At 39.1% G+C, this 20,491-nt stretch overlaps 1 protein-coding gene across 1 annotated transcript in view; it reads left to right on the forward strand.

The window, feature by feature from the left end:
• OSBPL10 (oxysterol binding protein like 10) overlaps window positions 1-20,491 on the forward strand; it is an 89,172-nt gene that overhangs the window by 66,163 nt on the left and 2,518 nt on the right. Inside the window, exons 8-11 of the mRNA XM_026842909.1 lie at window positions 1,416-1,562; window positions 8,113-8,596; window positions 17,370-17,556; window positions 18,989-19,171. Coding sequence (XP_026698710.1) covers window positions 1,416-1,562; window positions 8,113-8,596; window positions 17,370-17,556; window positions 18,989-19,171 — 1,001 coding nt within the window. The remainder of the gene's footprint in view (window positions 1-1,415; window positions 1,563-8,112; window positions 8,597-17,369; window positions 17,557-18,988; window positions 19,172-20,491) is intronic.

The following is a 20,491-nucleotide window of genomic DNA, read 5'->3' on the forward strand; positions in this document are numbered from 1 at the left end:
GGGGGGGGGGGGGGGAAGAAGAAAGTGTGGTTTTGTCCTTTTGAAAAGCTCCAAGCTGTTGAGGTTACAGCTCACCAGATTGTTTTATGTAATCTACATATTCTACTTTCTAAATAAAGTAATTGTAAAGTGTCTTTCAAATGTCCTTGGGTTTCACCAAGTAGCTGTTCTTTTGGGAATAGCTACCTAAACGTTTATTCAATAAATAAATTATAAAAAACCACCCCACACTTTATTCAAATCTTGGAAAAAAAGTGTAGTAACTCAATTTGAGAGACTTTACTTACACAAGCTGCTGTTCACCTGAGGGGTCTCTAATGTGATCATTCAGAAATACTTCTTTGAAACCTAATTCTGAATATCTGCTGGTTTTAATGAAACTTTTCAGTTGCAAAGACTTGCAGCAAGATGAAAAATTTCTCATTTTATGTAATGAACCAGCAATTTCTGCAGAAATGCTATTTAGCCTGAAGGAATGCCAACTTTTGCAGGTAGTGTTGTTTCATTTACAGCATGGAATCCTTGGGCAATTACGAAATTCTGGGCTGTAATTTTTTCACATACATAACCCAACTTTTTCTTAAATACAAAAAGCTTACCTGAATACATATCCGGAAGGCTTGCAGAATGGATTGGACAAAATAGCGGTCAGGATTATTGTTAGTAAAATATTGTAAACCATGAGGAAGAATATCACAGATCGTTATCCCCTTCTGCTGCAAAGTTCCTCTTGAAGGGGGATGGCATGATGCCTCTCTTTTGATCTTTAGCTCGTATGTCTGAAAACTGGGCAGTATTGGCGTTGGTATGCTGTGAAGCAGCATAGTGTTGCAGATGTCATGAAGATTCATGGCATTGCCTTACCCCCCCAAAATCTACCTTTTCTTTTTTTAAGCTGTGTGCTTTAATTATAGCTTTCTTTTATCTCCTTCAGTTAATAGTCTTGGCTTTTTTATAGATGTCTAAGTTGGAAGTTGGGTAGAGGAAAGGAAAGAAAATAGTGTGAAATCAGGTCATGCAACATCTAGGTATGAAGTATGAATATTTGCTGGAGAGATTTATGAAACAAACTCTTGAAGATTCATTTTCAACTGTGTACTTCTATTTAATAAATAGAAGACCCGTTACTTTAATATCCTATGATTTTTGTCTGGCATCACTGCAATATAAGTATCAAAAGATAATGTGTAAATAGCATCTGATACTTACCACTCTTGTCCTGAGAGTAAGATCAAAATGCTCTAGCTCTATGGACCCATCGCTGGATTTTTTTAATTTTGAATTTGTATCTTTTCTTGGTTTTAACAGAGGCTGGTTTTGGTTCCAATGAGACAGCTCCGTTTTTAAACACATATAGTGAAAAAAAAAAATACTGTATCGTTTTGTCCAGATGGTGATGTTTCTTTTCATTTCAGCATTCAGCTTCTGAGTTGATCCTAGTTGAAGATGAAATGACAGATACTGAAGATAATGAAGAGGAGGATTTAGGAGTCATGGATGATCAACGTAGTGTAATTCTCCATCTCATCTCTCAGCTCAAGCTTGGCATGGACCTTACCAGGGTATGGACACTGTATCTCTTCTATAATGGTTCATTAACTTTTCTTCTTCTCATCCTTCTATGTGTGTGTGCATGCGCACATGTGTGGTTCCTGTGAGCATGTTTTGCCCCTGTGGACAAGGAATTTTGCATCTTTAAAGGTGTGGTTCCAGAGAGCTATGGAGTGTGGTCTCCTGCTTGCCTGGCTTTCACATAAAGTGACCACATCACATATTCTAGGGATTCTAGGGATGGGGGGTGTGAAAGAGTAAAAAAAAACCGCTGAAACTCTTCCTTATTTAATTTTTGTCAGTCTTTCAGAGCAACCATGTGCTGTGTATGAATCTCATATGCATGGGTCAGGGTGCACTGACTGTTTGAGGAATAATAACGGCAATTATATGAATGAAAGAGATAGGCACTCCAGTTACTGCTTTGTGCGTTGGATTCCATCTAATTGCTTGGCAGCTTCAAAAACCCTATGAGAGTAAAGAAATTACAGTTTTCAATGCATCACTGTTCTGGTCTGTACTAAGCAGTTCACCAGTTTAACCTTCTGTGCATCCTCTGGTCATGGAACTGATATAATCAGAGAAGTTACAATGTCTGAGAAATTTCCCAGTCCTTAGAGTTTTAGAAATTAAGTAGATGTTCTGGAAGCAACCAATGCCTCTTTGAATAGTCCTACATTTCAGTGAAACCACCTCATGGTCAAATGGATTTTTGTAAAGATACAGAATACCCTTTCCTTCTGCAAAGGTTTTATGCTTAAAAACACCCACATAAAACCTTTGTAACCCATTTCCCACAAATAGGAAGAGTTCATTTTGACACACCCTCCACAAATAAAGAAAAGTTTGGAATGACCAGAGAATTTCCCTTGTGCATGAAGTAGCTTTGCAGGAGATTGTTCTCATGGGCGTTTTAATATTCTGAAGAGTTCATCTGCTTTCCTTTTGGTCTTATGTTAATCAAAATATATTTTTATTCTCACTTTCTTACAAAATAGGGCTTTCTCAATATAGTTTTTTCTGCTTCCTCTGGGACAATTGACAGTATTTAAAAATACTTAGATTTTTGAGGCTGAGCAATCCCATGATCTGTTACTAAGTATAGCTGTTGAATAGCTGCAGAGAAATTAAAGTTTTTTCTAAAAATAGAACAAAAGTTTCATCACTTCATTTGTGAATAATTTATATCTGTCACTTCTTAGTATGTGTGGGGTTATGTGCATTGCTTTTCTTATGTTCCTCAATTTTTCATAGCTCTTCCTATTTCCTATGTTGGATTGCTAAGGCTGTCTGAGTCCTTAAACTAGACTAAGATTCCTTATCTGTTGCTCTTGTGTCTTCCGAACATTTTGTCTTTGGTAATGAGGAAGGTTTTTCCTCCCTGATTTCCAGTTTCATCTTTTTATAATGGCAGAGGAGGCAGAATCCCAAAGACACACAGTTAATGTAAATAAGAGAAGTTGTAGACACAAGAAAAATAGGAAGGTAAATATGTATGATAACCTATTTCTTATATAGTGCCCTTTAGAGCACAGTAATTGAGGATAGTGATGAATATTATCAGATCTATAGTATGGCAAAATATTAGCATGCATGAATGTATGTATGTAATACCTACAGTTTGAAAAGAGGAACAGGCATATGGCAGAGTTAGCTCTATTGCTACTCTGCATGATGCATGAATACACATATGATGAGTATTAATGAGACATGCCACATGTGCACATCAGTCTTCTGACCATTTTGAGGATTAAAAAATATAAATTATAAGACAGCTGGCTGCTTTTTTTAATTAATTTTGTTTACTGACATGAGGCCTTTGGGGCCACAGACATGTGATGATAAAGCTTGGTTTGTTGGCTGCACCATTTCTCATTTTTCATTATTCCTCTGAAAGTTAGATTTCAGATAGCCTTGATGCTAGTCAGCTTTTGGTGGAAGTGGTTGTGGCACAGTAGTTGCTCGTATCAGAGGGTGTTTTCTATGTTTCCATTTTCTGTGCCTTCTTCCCTAGGGTTGTTTCTTTGGTTCATTTTGTGAGCTATGGATTGCAACATGATACATACATGAACAAACAGATTTTCTGAGCCCTTGGTGGCTTTGGGTTCTGGATGCATAACCATTACCTTCACGTACCGTATCGCAGGAAACATAATCTTTTCCTTTTCCTAGGGGGTGATTGCTTATGTTGCTCTTGGCCTTGCCTGCACTGTGATATCAATTTCCCCACAGTAATGATAGCCATGTTAATGTGGCAGAGGTGCTTCACTTTTGAAATGTGTCGTGCTGCCATGCCTTTTAATGAGGAGTTAAACAGTAAAAATCTACTGTGATGGAAAACACCTGCAATGAAGTATTAAATCTCCATGGGGATTTGCTACAACAGGCTATACTCTGTGGCAGCCAAATAGACTTCAGCAGCTGCTAGAGAGTTGGGGGAGAGGGGTGCAGTTTGTAGCAGCAGAACATAGTATCAAACTGATCCCTTGGACTGGGCTAACTCTTTAAACCTCATTTAAAATTGGAATTGCTGGGGAAAAAAAAAAGTTTTGAAATTGTTCTTTGTACTTTCAAAAAATGAAAAACAGTGACAAAAACCACAGCCCGATAAATTTGTTGGCAAATGACATCTAATGAATAGCAATTCACGGTAACAGTTCGTACAGATGGGTGATCCCTCCCCTGCATTCCCTCACCTTCCCGATGCACGTTATTACGTGCTAGAAGTAAAGGGCTGCCATTCACTGTAAAAGGGTACCAGTAATTCTGCAGAACATCAGCCTGTTGTAAATTAACGTTGTAGTATGTTCATGATGTCATAAGTTTTTATTTTGCTTGTTAATATATTTTTACCTTGTAATTTTAAAATATAAGTGGGGTGAAAACACCTTGTTTTATTTCAGCAGCAACACATGTGGCAGCGGAAAGCTTTTGTACCTCTAAGAGAAGGGCATCTCAGCATGGGGTACCTTGGCCAGATTTCTGAAAAAAAGTGGGGAATACTGGTGCTAACACCCATGTTTTCCCTCACAGTAATGGGCATAAATATCTCTGTTCTTAAGAAGTAAATTAAGTATAGGTGAATTTAAACCTAGGAGATTATGATCAATCTTTGAACCAATATCCTCTTCTTTAACCTCAAGGGAAACAGAAGAATGTCTGTTAAACTACTTTCTTTTCACTTGAAGCCTGACAAATAATAAGAACAGAGATTGTTCTAATACATTAGAATGCAATCAGGAGATTTTTTTGCTTCAGACTCAAGTGACTTGGTGTTTACTCTAGAGAGCTTCTTTTGTCCATTTGGTTGTCAAAACAGTTTTTTCTCAGAGGAAAAAATTAGGCAGTTTTGACTTTATATGCAATTAAAAAAAACCCAACAAACAACTAGTTCCATTCAAAATGAATATAAAGAACATAGGTTCTAAGCATATTTTTCTGGACAGTGCACTCTGGCTGCAGAAGAGCTGAAAATCCTATTCCTTTGGAAGCTGGAGTACTAGCACAAAGTGCCTGACAGTCCAACACTGGCAAGAGGAATACTATACACTTCCAAATTTGTTTCTATTTTGCTTATTTCTACAGAAATCAAGATAGGGCCAATTAAAAATAAATTGACTGATGTGATTGTAGGTTTTTTGGGCTATGTTAGCGTGTGGTGATGTTACATATTGCAACTTGGAGGCTATGAGATTAGTAAAAGGCAGTGTTTTCTAGGCATATTTTGTAATACTGAAGTTGTGTAAGCTTTAAAATTCAAATATTTTTCATATGTAGTTCTGCCTCCTTTTGTGGAAACAATTCCATTGTTCTGCATTTTGCAGTGGATACTTTCGTTGCTAGAATTAAAAATGTAGTTTCCATTTTAGTTGGGCTTTTAAAAGCCAGATCATTTGAGCTGGAGTTCAAGCTTTATTCAGATTTTGAATTGATTCTTGAAACGGAATAACAAGAGCCCAGTGATAATGTAACATCTCATTTAGTGTCTGTTTTGGTGTAGCTGTGTTAAGTGTGTAGCTGCAAAGCACACGGCTAGTACTTCAGAGAGTAGATATGAGGACTACATGATCAAGTCAACAGGATGAAACCAGAGTCTTAATGTTGTATCATAAAATTTGCATCATCTTAAGTATGGTCTGTAGTTTTCTTCTCCATTTGTGCTAATAAAGGTTACTTTTTAGAGAGAGATTTGGACATAATGAGATGCAGAGTGCTGTTTATTCAAATGAGTTTCTTTGCCCTTTCAAGTCTGCAGTAAACTCATGACAGTCACTACTAGTATCTCTAGACAGAAGTGATGGGGTTGTTTTCCTTTGTTTTGCTGTCAGGTTTTCCTTTGATAACCTGATCTTTGAGTGTACAATTTATATTAAAATGAGATTCTCTATTGAGGGTCAGTAATGCTGAATTGCATTTATTTTAAATTATATTGGATAATGAATATTTGTTCAGAATCAAAATGCTACAAGTAAGATGGAATTGTTTAAAAAGCTAAAAATACCCTAAGAAAATCTACTGCCTTTTCATTTTGCCTTCCAAAGATTTTGATTTCATTTTTAAAAACCAGTCTCTTCAGCCTCTCGCTACCACACCATCATGGGGACTGTAGGCTGTCTTTAGCACTCAGTAGCTTGCCACATGTAGTGTAAAATTAAAGTCCTGTGTCTTTTGGGGCCTTATTAGGTTGGTAACAGGGACCATGTAGAGTCCTCAAGGCTTACAGAGTCATGTCAGAGGAATATTACAGATAGAACTTTGCTTGAGCTGAATTTGTAAAAATTATTAGCCTATAAAAGACTTTATTTGTGTAAATAATATACAGCAGAGAGTAGATGAGCATATATGTTACCAAATGGAGCAGTCATCTTTTTTTTTGCAGTTGTGGTATGTTGACTTGCTGTGTAGCTGTGAAGACTGTGTTTGAGCCATCGTGACTGGAATTTTTTTTCATGTTTACAAGATTTCTTTGGAAAGAACTAAATGATTAGTAAAAGTTTGGCAGCTTCTATTTAATTATTCATGGGATCCACAAGGGCCGAACTGTGCTTTGATCCCACTTAGATTAGCAAGCTGTGTCGACGGGGGGGAAAGAAAATGTGTTTATGATTGAAGGGTGGCTCCCTGCCTGCTGTAAATAACCCTTGCTTTTTGGAAAGGGAAAAAGTAAATGCCATGAAGAATTAAAGAGGAAAGCAAAAGAATTGCTTTAATAGAGGACAGCTGTTGGTCTGCATCTGGCATCACTGAGTCACTTTGATTCTAGACAAATTTGTGTGTGTATAGAAGCTCCTTGTTGGTCACACAGGAGTGACCTCTGAGCTCCCCTGGGATGGTTCTGTACAAAGTGTGGAGCGTGGGGGAGAAGGAAGGGAGAGAGAAATAAATTATTATAGGTCCTGTAGCCCCTGTCTGTCTTGCAGTGCACTCCCAGATGTCTCATTGAAAACTTTTAACTATTCCTAAGGGGGTGACTTTGGTAACATCTGTGTTGCTAGATGAGCCACTTGAGATTGCATCCAAAATCACTTGGGGCTGGCTCCCTCCAATGTAGACTGCTTAGTGCTCAGTCCCACATTTTTTTTCTGGGCTGCCTGGAGCCTCTCTAGTCTCAGGACATTAATGTAAGAGTTTGTGCGGTTTTTGTTTGTTTCAACTTGTCTGAAATAAGGTGAAGGCATGCAGGGACTCACCACAGTCATATGGTACCACCTCAAACTGAGGGGGCGCCCTGTGCCGGGGTGTTACAGGAGAGCCTAGAGGTGGCAAGAGATTTGACTTGGGAGGTGGGAGGGACATGACATATATGACGACAGTGTAGGACAGAGGGAGTCAAATGGGGAGCAGTTTTCTTGCCTACAGACTCTTGGGAAGGGTCCTTGGTGTATGGTTTTACGTTTGGAAACACGGCTGAGATGTGGTTTTGATTGGATCTAGTTGACTTTGTTTGTTAGAGGCTGGAAGGGAACTAACACGTATGCAGTGTGTGGTCGAGGACCCAAGAGTGAAATTGGGAGCCCAGATGTTTGATGGAATGGGTAGGTGTACCCCTTACACTCTCCACCACTTGCAGGTTGGTCATATGCATGTTTATATAAAATACTAATCTTCTAGTGGCTTGGGAGGGTGCATCCCTTCCTTTTTGGAGGGTTATCATTAGTTGATTTGGAGGATTTGTTGATGTCCGATGTAAATGCATTTACATCAAAGTATGTTTTTATGGCTTGTAAACAAGGAGAACAATGGTTGGTTTGTTAACTGAGAGGAGAGGAAAAGGCAGATTTCCACGTGAACGGAACAGCCCATCCCTGTTGTGTGAGCTGCTGTTGAGAATCGTAATGAAATAGGAAACAGCCTGCATAGCTATCAAGGCCACTGTTTTTTCCTTCGCTCATTATTTACACTGCAAAGAAAATGAAATTGCTGTGGCAGAGGAGGAAAATATGCTGTCCCGAAACTTGGCAGGGACAGAATTGCAGCTGTCTTAACTGTTCTCCCCCCCCTTCCCCTGTGGTAATATGATCATGGGGAAATCATATCTGCCTTTGTCTGCTTTGCATACAGGTAGTGCTTCCAACATTTATTTTGGAGAAAAGATCCCTGCTGGAGATGTATGCAAATTTCATGGCCCATCCAGACCTGTTTTTGTCAATTGCAGCTGGAGCCACTCCCGAGGAAAGAATTATCTGCTTTGTGGAGTATTATCTAACAGCTTTTCACGAAGGCCGAAAGGGAGCGGTTGCCAAGAAGCCCTATAACCCTATAATTGGTGAAACCTTTCATTGCTCGTGGGATGTGCCTAAAGATAAAGTGAAAGCATTCAGAACTAATGGTGCCTCCACGGTTTCTAAGGACCCAACCAAGGAGTTTGGCCAGGAGCAGTCCACGTGCTACAAGCTGAGGTTTGTGGCTGAACAAGTATCCCACCATCCACCGGTATCTTGCTTTTACTGTGAGTGCAAAGAGAAGAAAATGTGTGTGAACGCTCACGTATGGACCAAAAGCAAGTTTATGGGCATGTCAATAGGTGTTTCTATGGTAGGTGAAGGTAAGAAATGTGCTTTTATTTTGTTTTTTTTGAGATAATGTGGATGCAACACAGACGTCCAGATATTTTTCCGCTTGCTCTCCCTCTCACCTTTCATTTGAACCTTGTGGCTATTTGCTTTTGTGAAGTTTGGCATTAAAGCTGTAGGGTTCATAAAACTTTTTTCTATCCAGACAGAACATGAGACACACATTGCATATATAAATGTGTGCTTATATTTATGTATTCTGTTAACATATGACTGTACTTCAGATGTAATTAAGTGGCAGTAGCAAATGGCTACTGACAACCATATTCTGTAAGAATGTTTCTACTTGTCTTCCTCACTTTTAAAGTAATATGCAATTTGGTATGGGACAGTTTCACAACTGGAGCAAGGCAGTAGGAAAAAACATGCTTTTGCTTAAGCCTAACATACTTTTTTAATAGTTTGCGCAAAGAAAGAATCATGGTTTCTGTAGAGTTTACAATGTTAGTCTTTTATCTCAAGCTTTATAGAAAGTCATGCAGTCGAGTAATAAATTGTGGTCTGCAAGATCATACATATTCAGAGCTTTGTGAGAAGTCATTGCTCAACATGGATTTAGAAATAGAAGGAATCGTAACAAATTCTTAGTGGATGATCTGAACTGATAAACACACCTGTGCAGGTGTTGTTACTGACTGCTAATGTATTGATTTAATGTTTCTAAGCAGTTTAGTCAGTCACTTTTGCTGTTTGAGGGTAATTTCCTGTGCATGGCTTTTAGAGTTTTGTCTTAACTAGTTTTTAGACTGTAGTCTCAGAAGTACCAGGACAACCTACAGTAAATGGTTCTTTTTGTCATTATTATGTTAAATACTATGATCTTAAAGGTAGTAAAAAGTAGAGTGGGAAATGTAGTGATTTGGTTTAGCTTTTTAATATAAACAAAACAATTATGGTGAAAACATACAGATATGTTCTGCAGTTTCTACCAGCTAGAACTGGAGAACAAAGTCAAACGGAAAGAGCTACAGTAGCTTCTTTCCTGATGGGAATATATTCCTTTTTTTTAGAAGAGCCATGAAACTTCCTCGCTACTGGATTTGATATTATTGTGATAGTTAAAGTCTATAATAGCACAGCTGTTTCCTTCTTCCTATGATTTAGGTATTTTGCTTTCAGTACAGACTTAAGGAAGTTGGGAAGGGAGTGTCAGAAGGGAAATTAGTTTTTCCGTCTGTCTCCTGACTGTGTTACTGCCAGCCTGAGTCACTGGCTTAACTTGCTGCATTTTTCCGGTACATAATTGTTTCTAGTACTCTTTTTCTCAGTGAAGGGAGCTATTTAATGGAAATAAAATTAAACACAAAGTCACTTATTATGTAGGAGTAGGGAAATTTCTTTTTCTTGCTGCTAGCACACACAGTTCCCTGAGATTGAGGGTGACTACTGTGGGGATTATTTAAGACACTTAAGTGTTGATGTGTCCCAGTTTTGAGAGAGAAAGGGTCTAGGAATTAAGTACTTCCCTACCACAAGGATTGTTTAATATGTGTTTGTGAGAGTAAGTTCTCCCCTATCCCCTTTTTTTTCATGATCCTGGATGTATTCAAGGAGCGGAGGCAGGCTTTGGGAAACACACGCAATGGTGAACTCTTACTGCAATGTTTGCTTCTGTCTGTATGGTGGACATTTTGGGAGGAAGTTTGGGTTTACCAATTTATAGTTATTGTTCATCTTTTTTTGGTCATATAAGCAGTGCAGAGGCATGCAGCTTCACAGTGACAGCGTTTCTGGGAAGTGACAGTGAAGCTCCAGTGCAGCCCAAACGTTTCTGTGGCATATTGAGGACTGACAATAGGCAACAAGAAGCTGTACCACTGAAGCTTTTCTATCATCTGAAAACAGCCAGCCTAAACCAGGCAGCTTTGGTTTAAAACATTTGCTTTGCATTGCAGTTTCTTCACTCAAAACTACACTTTTTTTTTTTTTTTTTAATTTATTTTAGTCCCAGGAAAGACTTCCTAATTAAGTTGGTGTGTAGATTTGTCCAGCTGTGCAAAAATTAGAATCTACTGCAGACATTTCTTTCTCATGTGCTGCGTTAAGTACAAATTCTGTACTAGATTGAGGTGAGTGTGAGTACTGGGGAATTGATAACTGAATCAAAGAAAGGAGCTGCTGGACTTAGTGTGGAAAAACTATGTATTTATGTCTGGTAATGTAGAGCCTAATAATGTTAATATGACAAATAAGTTGAGTTTCTTTGCATTTAAGGACATTTTATGCATTGCAGCATTTCAGATGGGATGAGTTAGTCTAGCAAAGAGTAGACTGAAAAAACGCTGTTAAGCTGGGTAGAAACTAAAGTTAGCTGCAAGGAGAAGCTTTCTGACAACAAGGTGGTAGAATCTTACTTTAAGTTGTTAAAATCAGATTATGTGAGTTTCTCGGAAGTGATTGAAGTATAACTGATCCTGCTTTTGATATGAGACAAAGTGACATCTCATAAGTTGTAGAAATCCCTGGGTTTTCTTTGGTTTTTTGCTACTGTGCATTGGATGACGAAACTCATCGTGTTATTGATTGATTTTTTTGTCTTGTCCCTTCCTTCCTCCTTTTTTTTCCTCATTATGAGTATTCAGCCCTTTTTTTGGCTGTTACTGGAGTTATGTATACATGTGGGTGCCTTTGATTTTTTTTTTTTTTTTTGTTAGATCAGTAAGGATTTTAGATTCTGCATGATGATGCTTGAAAGGCTGTTTCCTTGATATCTCTAATATACCTGTGTCCATTCTGAGACTTCATTTAAATAATTCTAGTGTTGGTACAGTAGTTTAATTATACCGTGCATTCATTCAGTACTATCTGATGTACACAAGCAAAAAAATCCCTTTCCAAACAGAGCATTAGAGAGCTGCAAAAAATGTTTTGGATAATTCAGTGGTAGGGAGTGGCCATCTTGTTCTAGATCAGATATTTATCAGAACAGTTTTGTTTGACCTGTAACTTTGTTGTGACCTTAGTGTTGAATACAAACGGTTGTGATATGTTTTGAAACTTTGCTCTCTACTGAGTAGTTTTGTGTGTCCTTCATACAATTCAGTGAAGCTTTTCTACTCCAGTTGGCTATTTACAGAAGTAAAGTAGTACTGCATTTTTGGACCTATATTGTGTAAGGAATATGCTGGCAGTGTTTCTGTGGTGCTTTTAAAGCACATTTTTTTAACTTGTCACAGTGTCTTTAGATGTGTAGAGCATGTTGCTTTTTATGCTTTGTTGTTAGAACCAGCAGTGAATATGCTGAAATAGGATGCCATGGAAGTAAAAAGGCTTCTATAGGAATTTAAAGAATTAAGGGATTGGAGGACATTGTGGTCCTGTCATACAAAGGGTACAGCTCAGTACCTTAATTATACAATTTTTAGTGTATGTTGCACCTCAAAGTGGCCAAGACTTTTTTTTTCCCCCCCCCAAGCTATGATTCTTGTTTGTTGATTCAAAGTATGTACCAGTTGCAGAGATACAGAATGAGAAGGAAAGCACTGCTGGAAATCTGTGTGAGAAGCTGTTTTATATGCTATTGCTTCATCTGTGGTTATGAGGGGTCTAAATCTGGCTTGCTAATGAAATGTCTCAACTTTTTCTTCACTGCATAACAAAAACCCTATTCTTCAGAATAGTCAGCATTGAATTTCCTCATGAGAAAGCTACCCTGAATAGAAGAGAGGGTATTTTGCATAAAAGAATTCATGTTGCGTGCACAGTCCGTAATTCTGGTTAATGTTAATTATGTACTAATGAGAGAGTGAGGGAGGAGAAGAGGGTGTAATGAATAGGATCACATTAAGATTTAAATTAGCAAGGGATGGGAGAGTCAGTGTAAATATTTAATGTTTTTTATGTGGTCCAAAGAATCTTCAAACAGAAATTGGTTGTAGGATAAGGATGCTTTTAGCGGAAAAGGCCATGGGATAGCACAACTCAGTGTGGGCTGTGCGTGTTTGTTTTCTTTTCTTCGGTTTTGTTTCAAAGCAGGAAAATCCAGCAAAAAGTGTCACCTTTGATTCACAAGTTAATTTCACAAAGAGCATAAAGTACGTTTAAGTGTATTGTTCTGTATTATCAAGTGGCTCGTTATGTCTTGTGTTTTCACTCGTGCTATTTCAGATGTTTTAAAAACTAGTGAGATATAGGCTTCCAAAAATTATTTTTTAAACTGAAATCAACCTTGAAAAGATTCGATAGGTAGGGAAAAGGTCTGGTGCTTTTTCCACGGTAAATCTAAGTGAAAGTGATGAATGTTTTCCCGCTTCCCCTCTCCGCTTCCCCTCTCCGCTTCCCCTCTCCGCTTCCCCTCTCCGCTTCCCCTCTCCGCTTCCCCTCTCCGCTTCCCCTCTCCGCTTCCCCTCTCCGCTTCCCCTCTCCGCTTCCCCTCTCCGCTTCCCCTTTCCGCATGTGTTTATAAATGTACAGGTCTATAATATAATTTCTATTCCTGAGGCATTAGCAACTTTTTAGTTTACCATTCCCAAAGATTAACTGCTCCATGCAACTAGAGCTATCTAAATATTTCCCTAGTACTAATTTTTATATTTAATGTTTTTTAGCCCAGTGGTTTCAGAACAGTTTCCATATGGCATGGCACTCATTACTTAATTTAGCAAATGGCCCCAATCTTCGGAAAATGAGCAGTGCAGCGCAGCTCGCTGGAACGTTTCTGAGATGATAAGAACCTGGTTCTGGCCTCTGATGTTTTTCTGTGTTAATCTGCAACTTGTTGATGGTGACTTGATCCCATGTGTGGGGTTCATCCTATATTAACTTACTCCTGTTTGTGCCATGTTAGGAATAATGCAGAGTAAAGACCTTGTGAAGTCAGAAAACTGCCCTAGGCCGTTTGTGTCCCACGTACCATTTACTGTTTAAATTGATCTCCATACCATCGGTGGGAAGCATTAAATTTCACATGCCTCTTCTGCAACTTATTGATCCAGAGCCTCCTCTGGGTATTTCGTCAGTATGTGTTACTGGAAAATCAATTCACAAAGCTGAGGCATCAGTGAGGGACATGTAATAGTCAACCAGGGGAAAATCATATGCCATGAACAGCACTTCCTTTAATGCAGGCTGAGGAGTCATGGAAAGGAGTATGACTGTGAATATGTTGCCGTCGTCAAAAGCCAGGAGTATATGGTGTTGAGGACGTTTCAAGGGGGAATTTCAAAATGCTGCACTTGTTTATAAAAAATTCACCCTTCTCTGTGGGCTTTCTTCTAATAAACTACATTGCTAAATCCACTGTTCCTCCCAGAGTGCTGATCAGGTGCATTCTTCCATGCATAATAGTTGCCTATAAATACTTAAGATTTTTTTTTAAAGGAAGTTGCAGTTTCTGAAAAAATTTGATGTGAGAGGAGGAAATATTACTGAAAATGGGAGAATCTTCTTTTCATGTATATTTTACTTATAGCCATTTTTAAACAAAAGAGGAATAATCCCTTACAGTGGAAAGCAGGGGAAGAAAAATAGCTGGTGTACTTTCCAGCAGATATTTTTATAGGTTAGTCACAAGGTAATGATTCTTATAAGCAGATGTTTAAAGTACACAAGACTTTTAAAAACAACTGTTAGATTTTAGTTTTTCTGCCTTTAATTTCTCAAGATTTAAACTCGGCAGGGTAGGGCATGAATTTAGCAGTTACAAATGTTGACTCTCAGTGTCATTTTGGCTTCCTCTTCCCTGAGAGGGCAAGGGTCTCAGTTCAGACATGGTGGTACCAGCAGCTACAGTCTTCATGGCACTTCTGTTAAACAAGGTTTTGCGTGTGGATTCTGCAAATGACGGAATGCAAAGGTAACAGTCATGTTAATGCTAAAAGTCGGATCAAGTTGTGGGTATTTCAAATCCTCCCTTTATTCTGTTTTTAGATTATAATTATTGAGCTGGAGTCATATTTCAAGTGAGATAGCACTTAATTAAGAATGTATTTATTCAGGTGTTCAAGGAATTCAAAAAATATGCTACCAGGTGCTAAAAATACTGCCAAGAGAGCTGGGTTCAGCTTTTAATATCTAACCCGCTGCGCTGGTTAAATATTTACATTGAAGGTCACTGCTGTTATTTGCTGTTCACTCTTCAGTGTACTTGGCAGCGTTCATCAGAGCCTCCCACTCGAGTATGGAGGAAAAAAAGCTATCGATCGCGTCAGAGAATCAAACAAAAGCAAACCTATACTAACCCAGAAGGAAATTGTGTTTATTGGCAGTTTCCTCCCACATGGGGACATGCAGTGACGGTCGGAAGAGGGTAGCTGGGCCTGGGGAAGTAGAAGACTCTGGAGAAGCTCACATGAAGTTGTGATTTGTAAATACAGTGAGGATCTCCCTCAGCAGTGAGCACCACACCTGCCCTCCATACTGCTATTATCTCTGAAAAAAACCCACCCAAAACCAAACACGAAAACCTCACAACAACAAAACACCCAGACTGTCATGTTGGAAGCTGATGCTTTCGGACAGACTGTGCTTTTTGAGTGTGTGAGGGTTGTGTCTGTGCTTAGACCATTAAGACTGGGGAAACGTGGCCTCATGGGTAGCACCGTGGGTTGTTTCCTGCACCTGGTTGCTGCTACATGGCTGTGGCCTGTGACTGTTATAAAGAAAGGTGGAGAATAAATGGGAAGAGGAGGACAGGGAAAGCTGACAGACTTGAGTCTAAAACCTGTTGTAGTTCTCTGTGTGGAAGATGCCCAACTGCAGACTCTGAGGTTTCCTTTCTGCATTTGATCAGTACCCATTAGCTTTCTTTGACCCTTTTTGAATATCATCATCTGGTTAAAAGGCTTCTTGATTGTCTTTCTTAATTTAATGTTATTATAACATCCATGTAAAGAGTTTGCTAAGCAGAGTCATTTTTCTGGGTTCTTCCTGGCTGTGTGTCCTGGGTGAGTTGGGTGGTTCAGCCTTCCCGCAGTGTGTTCAGCTGGGGTTTACCTCCTGCAGGTACAGAGCTGAGGAAGCCCCAGGCAAAATATGTGTGTGTGTTCCAGCTTTGCCCTGGCTGTTCCCTGCTGGTGAGGGTTCAGCACATGACACGAGGAACTTGTGACTTGATGAGGCAAATTGGTTAAAGGTCTTTTTAAAACATGGCTTTTCTGTGTTTGTGCTTTTGCACTCTCAGGCTCATTTGTGTCAAACTTGCTGGAGTAGAAGTGCTGGCTGTGTTGTTGCTGGGAGGCTGACGTTGCAGAAGTCCGGAGAACAACTGCATAAAGCTATTCTGTTTTGCAAAAGGTGTTTTCCTGTGGAACAGTTTCAGAAGTCAAAGTGACAAGTTGCAGGGCTTCCTGTGCCTGTGTTTAGTTCTATTAATTGGAGCCAATATTTTAAGATGATGGTTCTGTTGGAACTCTGTGCTTGTAAATTTTGAATGTTTTTTAGGACACTGTGTTTTTATACAGTGTTAAGGGCATATTTTTATGCTGGCATTAGTAGTGCCTTGTTCCTATTTAGTGTTTTTTCATCATTATACATCAGATCACTTTACAAAGTTAGTGTCTTTATTCCCTTAAACAGACAAACCAATCAGTGCTACTGTGTTTTTTCCCCTGTCTGCCCCAGGGTGGAGGCAAATTGGCTCAAGCTCATCTTGTTCCTAAACAGATGCTATTACTATGTCAAGATGAGCTTCCTTGATTCCACCCCCCCAAATATTTCTGGGTTTTAAGTGCTTCCTGTGATGGTTATTTTCAGTCCCTGTTGTGAAAAATTATTTTTCAGAGCTGTAATTTTTGCCTTTAGGTGGTCATTAAATGGGAGACGAGAGTGTAAAACTCTAAACAAAAATATACTGCAGATATCTGGCATGGTCTAATTCTGTGTGCAAGGTTTCAGGTGGTCTTTACCTGGTCCTATGTCCCATTCTTTGTCATCCTGAAGACCGAACTACAGCTATGGTGGGGATAGAGCTGTATACTTAACCCCAGGGGAAGCTCAGATCTGATGAGACATGAAAGTTTATTTGTAGTTCCAAATAATCTTGAAAAATTACTGCTGCTACATGTTGTTTTTAGGCACAACCCCATAATGGTGAGGGAACCTTTACAGAATGCAATAGAATTACCAGTAATTCTCTCTGCACTGATCTTGGTGATAGTAGAGCAGTGGCCCTGGTGGCCCCTCGTTGATTATGCAAGACTTTTTGCAAAGGCTGTTTGGGAAACCAGGCATTTGGAAACGAAGGAGCAGACTTTAAGGAAGCCATCTGGAAACTTCCTGTAGCATGTTTCCTAGTTGCACCCAGACAGACCTAGAGCGCCTTTCACTCCCACTGACAAACGCCTCGATAAGAAATTAGCAGAGAGGACCTGGTTGTGTCTGATTAAATGGAGGACTGAGGAGCCCTTTGGCCATGGCCATGTTTTTTTCTGGAGAGAGATTGTGCTATGACACTTGAGTGAGCATCTGTATATTCAGTATGGCTTTTTGCAATCAAATCTTATTGTTTTCCAGCTTTAACATTTTACTGCTGGTAAATAACACAAAATAAGTCAGATTTTCTGACGAGCCATTTGGTACCGTGAAGGACCCAGGGTACACATTTAAATTGTCTGCTTTTGAATATGCTTGAAGACATTTGTTCCAGAGGGGAGAGTTTTTTTTCTTCACAGACAGTACTTACCTTCAAGGCAAATTGCACGTTGTGCTCTCTGTGGAAGTACATTTTGATGACAGTAACTGGTCAGTCACTGTCAGGTCTCATCAGTGAACTTTTATTGTTTCACTTTCAACCTTCTTCCTACACAGGTGTTCTTTACTTGATGGAACATGAAGAAGAGTATGTTTTCACCCTGCCTAGTGCCTATGCACGCTCGATACTTACCATCCCATGGGTGGAGCTTGGAGGGAAGGTCAACATCAATTGTGCCAGAACAGGCTATTCTGCTACGGTCACATTCCACACCAAGCCATTCTATGGAGGAAAGGTCCACAGGTACGCGAATTACTGTCTTATTTGTGTTTACCTGCTACTGGATTTCAATGGCAAGAATCTTGGGCATCTCTTTGGTGGTTCTGTTGGAGTATTTTCTAGACAGATCTCTGAATTTCTTTCCCTATTAGTGTCTGAGATGACTTACAGCTTTAGAGCACAGTTTATTTTAGCTATATATATTTTATATCGTTTAACTGAATTGGATATATTTCTCTCATTAAACTAAAGTTAATGTATTCTTCCAGGCTCTGTTGCTTGTAAAAATTGCTGTACGTGCAGGATCAGAAAAATGTGCATAGAAAAGGCAGTATTTCTGCTGCACTAGCTGCTGCTTCTGTGTGAGTCTTGTAGGTGAACTGGTGTCCCAAGTGGAGCTCCTGTAAGGAGGAGAGAAGAATAAGTGTTGCTGCCATAGCAGTAGCTCCCTACTGAGGACTCCCACTTCGGCAGTGAAATTCCAGTGATGATGAAAATACTATTTATGTGTGTTTGGTTCCCCTTTATTAAGGGTGTGAAGAGGCACTGTGCAGGATAGCTTCCTGTCTTACTTCCATGCTCAAGTTGATGATCCAACGGTCAATGTACACAGGTTCCTTCCTTGTTCTCCTGCAGATTTACCCGATGTCCATGAGAAGGCTGTGCTTTTGCATGGTTACCTCCATTTTATTTCAGTTGGTCTAATTGTTCTTCTATATGTGTGTCAACTGTTTCAATATTGTGTTCAGGCAAATATCAACATGGGCTGTTTTGACAGGAGGTTTTCTAAAAGGTGTAGATCAATAATTGGTGTCATCAGGGTGAGTGAAAGTTGGGGAAGGTTGTGCTATATTGGTTTAATAACTAGAAAACTTGATAGAGTTTACAGATTACTTGTTGTGGCTTGCTGAAGCACATGTGTGCATGTTCATCAAGACACACACACACACACACGAAACTTCTCCCTGCATTTTGGTTTTTCAGTCCTACATATCTATTTTGCTTACTCTCAGACCAGTTGTTGGACCAATGAGGTAGCTTTAGTCATTGCCTCAGCAGCTGAGAAGTAAACTTGCAGAGCTAAAGATGATGATAAACGTACCTGATGTCTTTGACAGGTATCTGTCAGCATTATGTTCAGGTGTGAAAATAACATGTATGGAAAATGTCACACAAATGTCAGGAGTTGTTTTTCAGGCTGGTGAGCTTCTGGGTTAGAGCTGGATATCAGAATTTTAAGTGGGGTTACTGCTGTACTTGGGGAGAGTGTCATCCAAAAGTCTTCAGAACTTTCTTGGATTGAGTCTTTTGGGGACAGTGTCACTACTTTTGCTTGAAAAATTACTTTGTAGATGTAGAAAGCTGCTTGTAGCCTTAGCTGTGTAGTGCTTTCATATGCTGATACTAAATGGTACTAGTTATTTCTGTGATCTTTTTTAATTCCCCCTTCAATTAGGGTTACAGCCGAAGTGAAACACAGTCCCACTAACACCATTGTATGCAAGGCACAGGGAGAATGGAACGGTACGCTGGAATTCACTTACAGCAATGGAGAAACCAAAGTGATTGACACTAACAAACTGCCTGTTATCAGGAAAAAGATTAGGCCAATAGCGAAGCAAGGCCCGCTGGAATCAAGGTAAGGACAGAGGTGTTAGTGTTCTGCTTCTGAACCCTGGATGGGAACAGAACGAGGAAGCAAACTGCAGTTACAAATGGTGTGGTTCAAAAACTTCTCGCTTCCTATAGCGCATTAATCTAGGCACAAATAGCTGAAACTGTGTGTTGGTTGTCTGGAACATAAATTTCACTGTAGTGACATGTACATCGGTTTTGTAGAGGGCAAAGATGCGTGTATGCGTTTTAATGAGCATTTGAAAATGGTAATGCAGCGTGTTCACCTGCTTTTTTGAGTGATTGTAATATGGTAGTCAAATTAGTTTGGAAGTAATGTTGCATCTTGTAATTTACACTAGAATTTTGTGGTTTACGTGTTTTAGAATATATATGTGTATAAAAATATGTAAAATGTGATGCGATGTGAGATATAAATACACATATACATGTGGTTTTAAGGCTCAGCACCCACATCACATGTTTAACTGACTAGGTACATCAGGAAAAAACTTGTTCTATTATTCACTGTCAGTAACTGGTGATGCTTATCTTCAGAAAAGTCAGTATTTTTATTGAATTTGGGAATATTTTATGGGATGATTTTAAAATATGAGTTAAACTACATTTTATTATCTGTAAATATGTTGTCTTTATTGTACAAAGGTGTGTCTTGAGTCATTGTGCAGGTTCAGATATCATTTTCCTACTTTCTAGACCTGCTTGCTTATCACAAACCCATTTTTCCCCTGTAGTTTTGGAACAGAAAAGTTGGAGTAAATAAGGAAAGTGGTAGCCCTGCACTATATTTATTGGATGTTTTGGATACTAGCAGGTAAATTACAACTATCCAGTGTTTCTGCAGGATATGCAGTTCATCAGATTGTAAACAGAAACTCATTTAAACACCCCTGGAAATATGTGAAAGCTGCTGTCAGTTTATTCTCAGTATTTTTCTGAGCAAAGTTTCTGCTAGGCTGATGTAGTGTGAGAAGGAATTGCATCCCAGCGTGGTCAGTTGTGTGAAAACCAGGTTTGGTTATATGCTGATAATTATTGCTAGCTGGGAACATAGAGCACAGACCTAGAAGGGCTCACTAATACCAGTGCATCAAGTCCTCTGTTAGTAACCTGTTGGGAACAGCCAGTGACCCCGTTTAATGTACTCTTGGTTAACATTCCTTATAATTTAAAAATTTAACAGCAAATGAACACAGAATAAACACATGTCATTTGGGGTTGGATCATCAGGAAAGAATGTGAATAGGAAATAATAAAAATAAATCTGTCTGCTTCGAGAAAAAAGCTCAGGTTATGAAGAATGAAGAGCCTGAACAAAAGCTAT

This window comes from Athene cunicularia (genome assembly GCF_003259725.1).
Source record: "Athene cunicularia isolate RWA chromosome 2 unlocalized genomic scaffold, athCun1 chr2_part1, whole genome shotgun sequence".
NCBI lineage: Eukaryota > Metazoa > Chordata > Aves > Strigiformes > Strigidae > Athene > Athene cunicularia.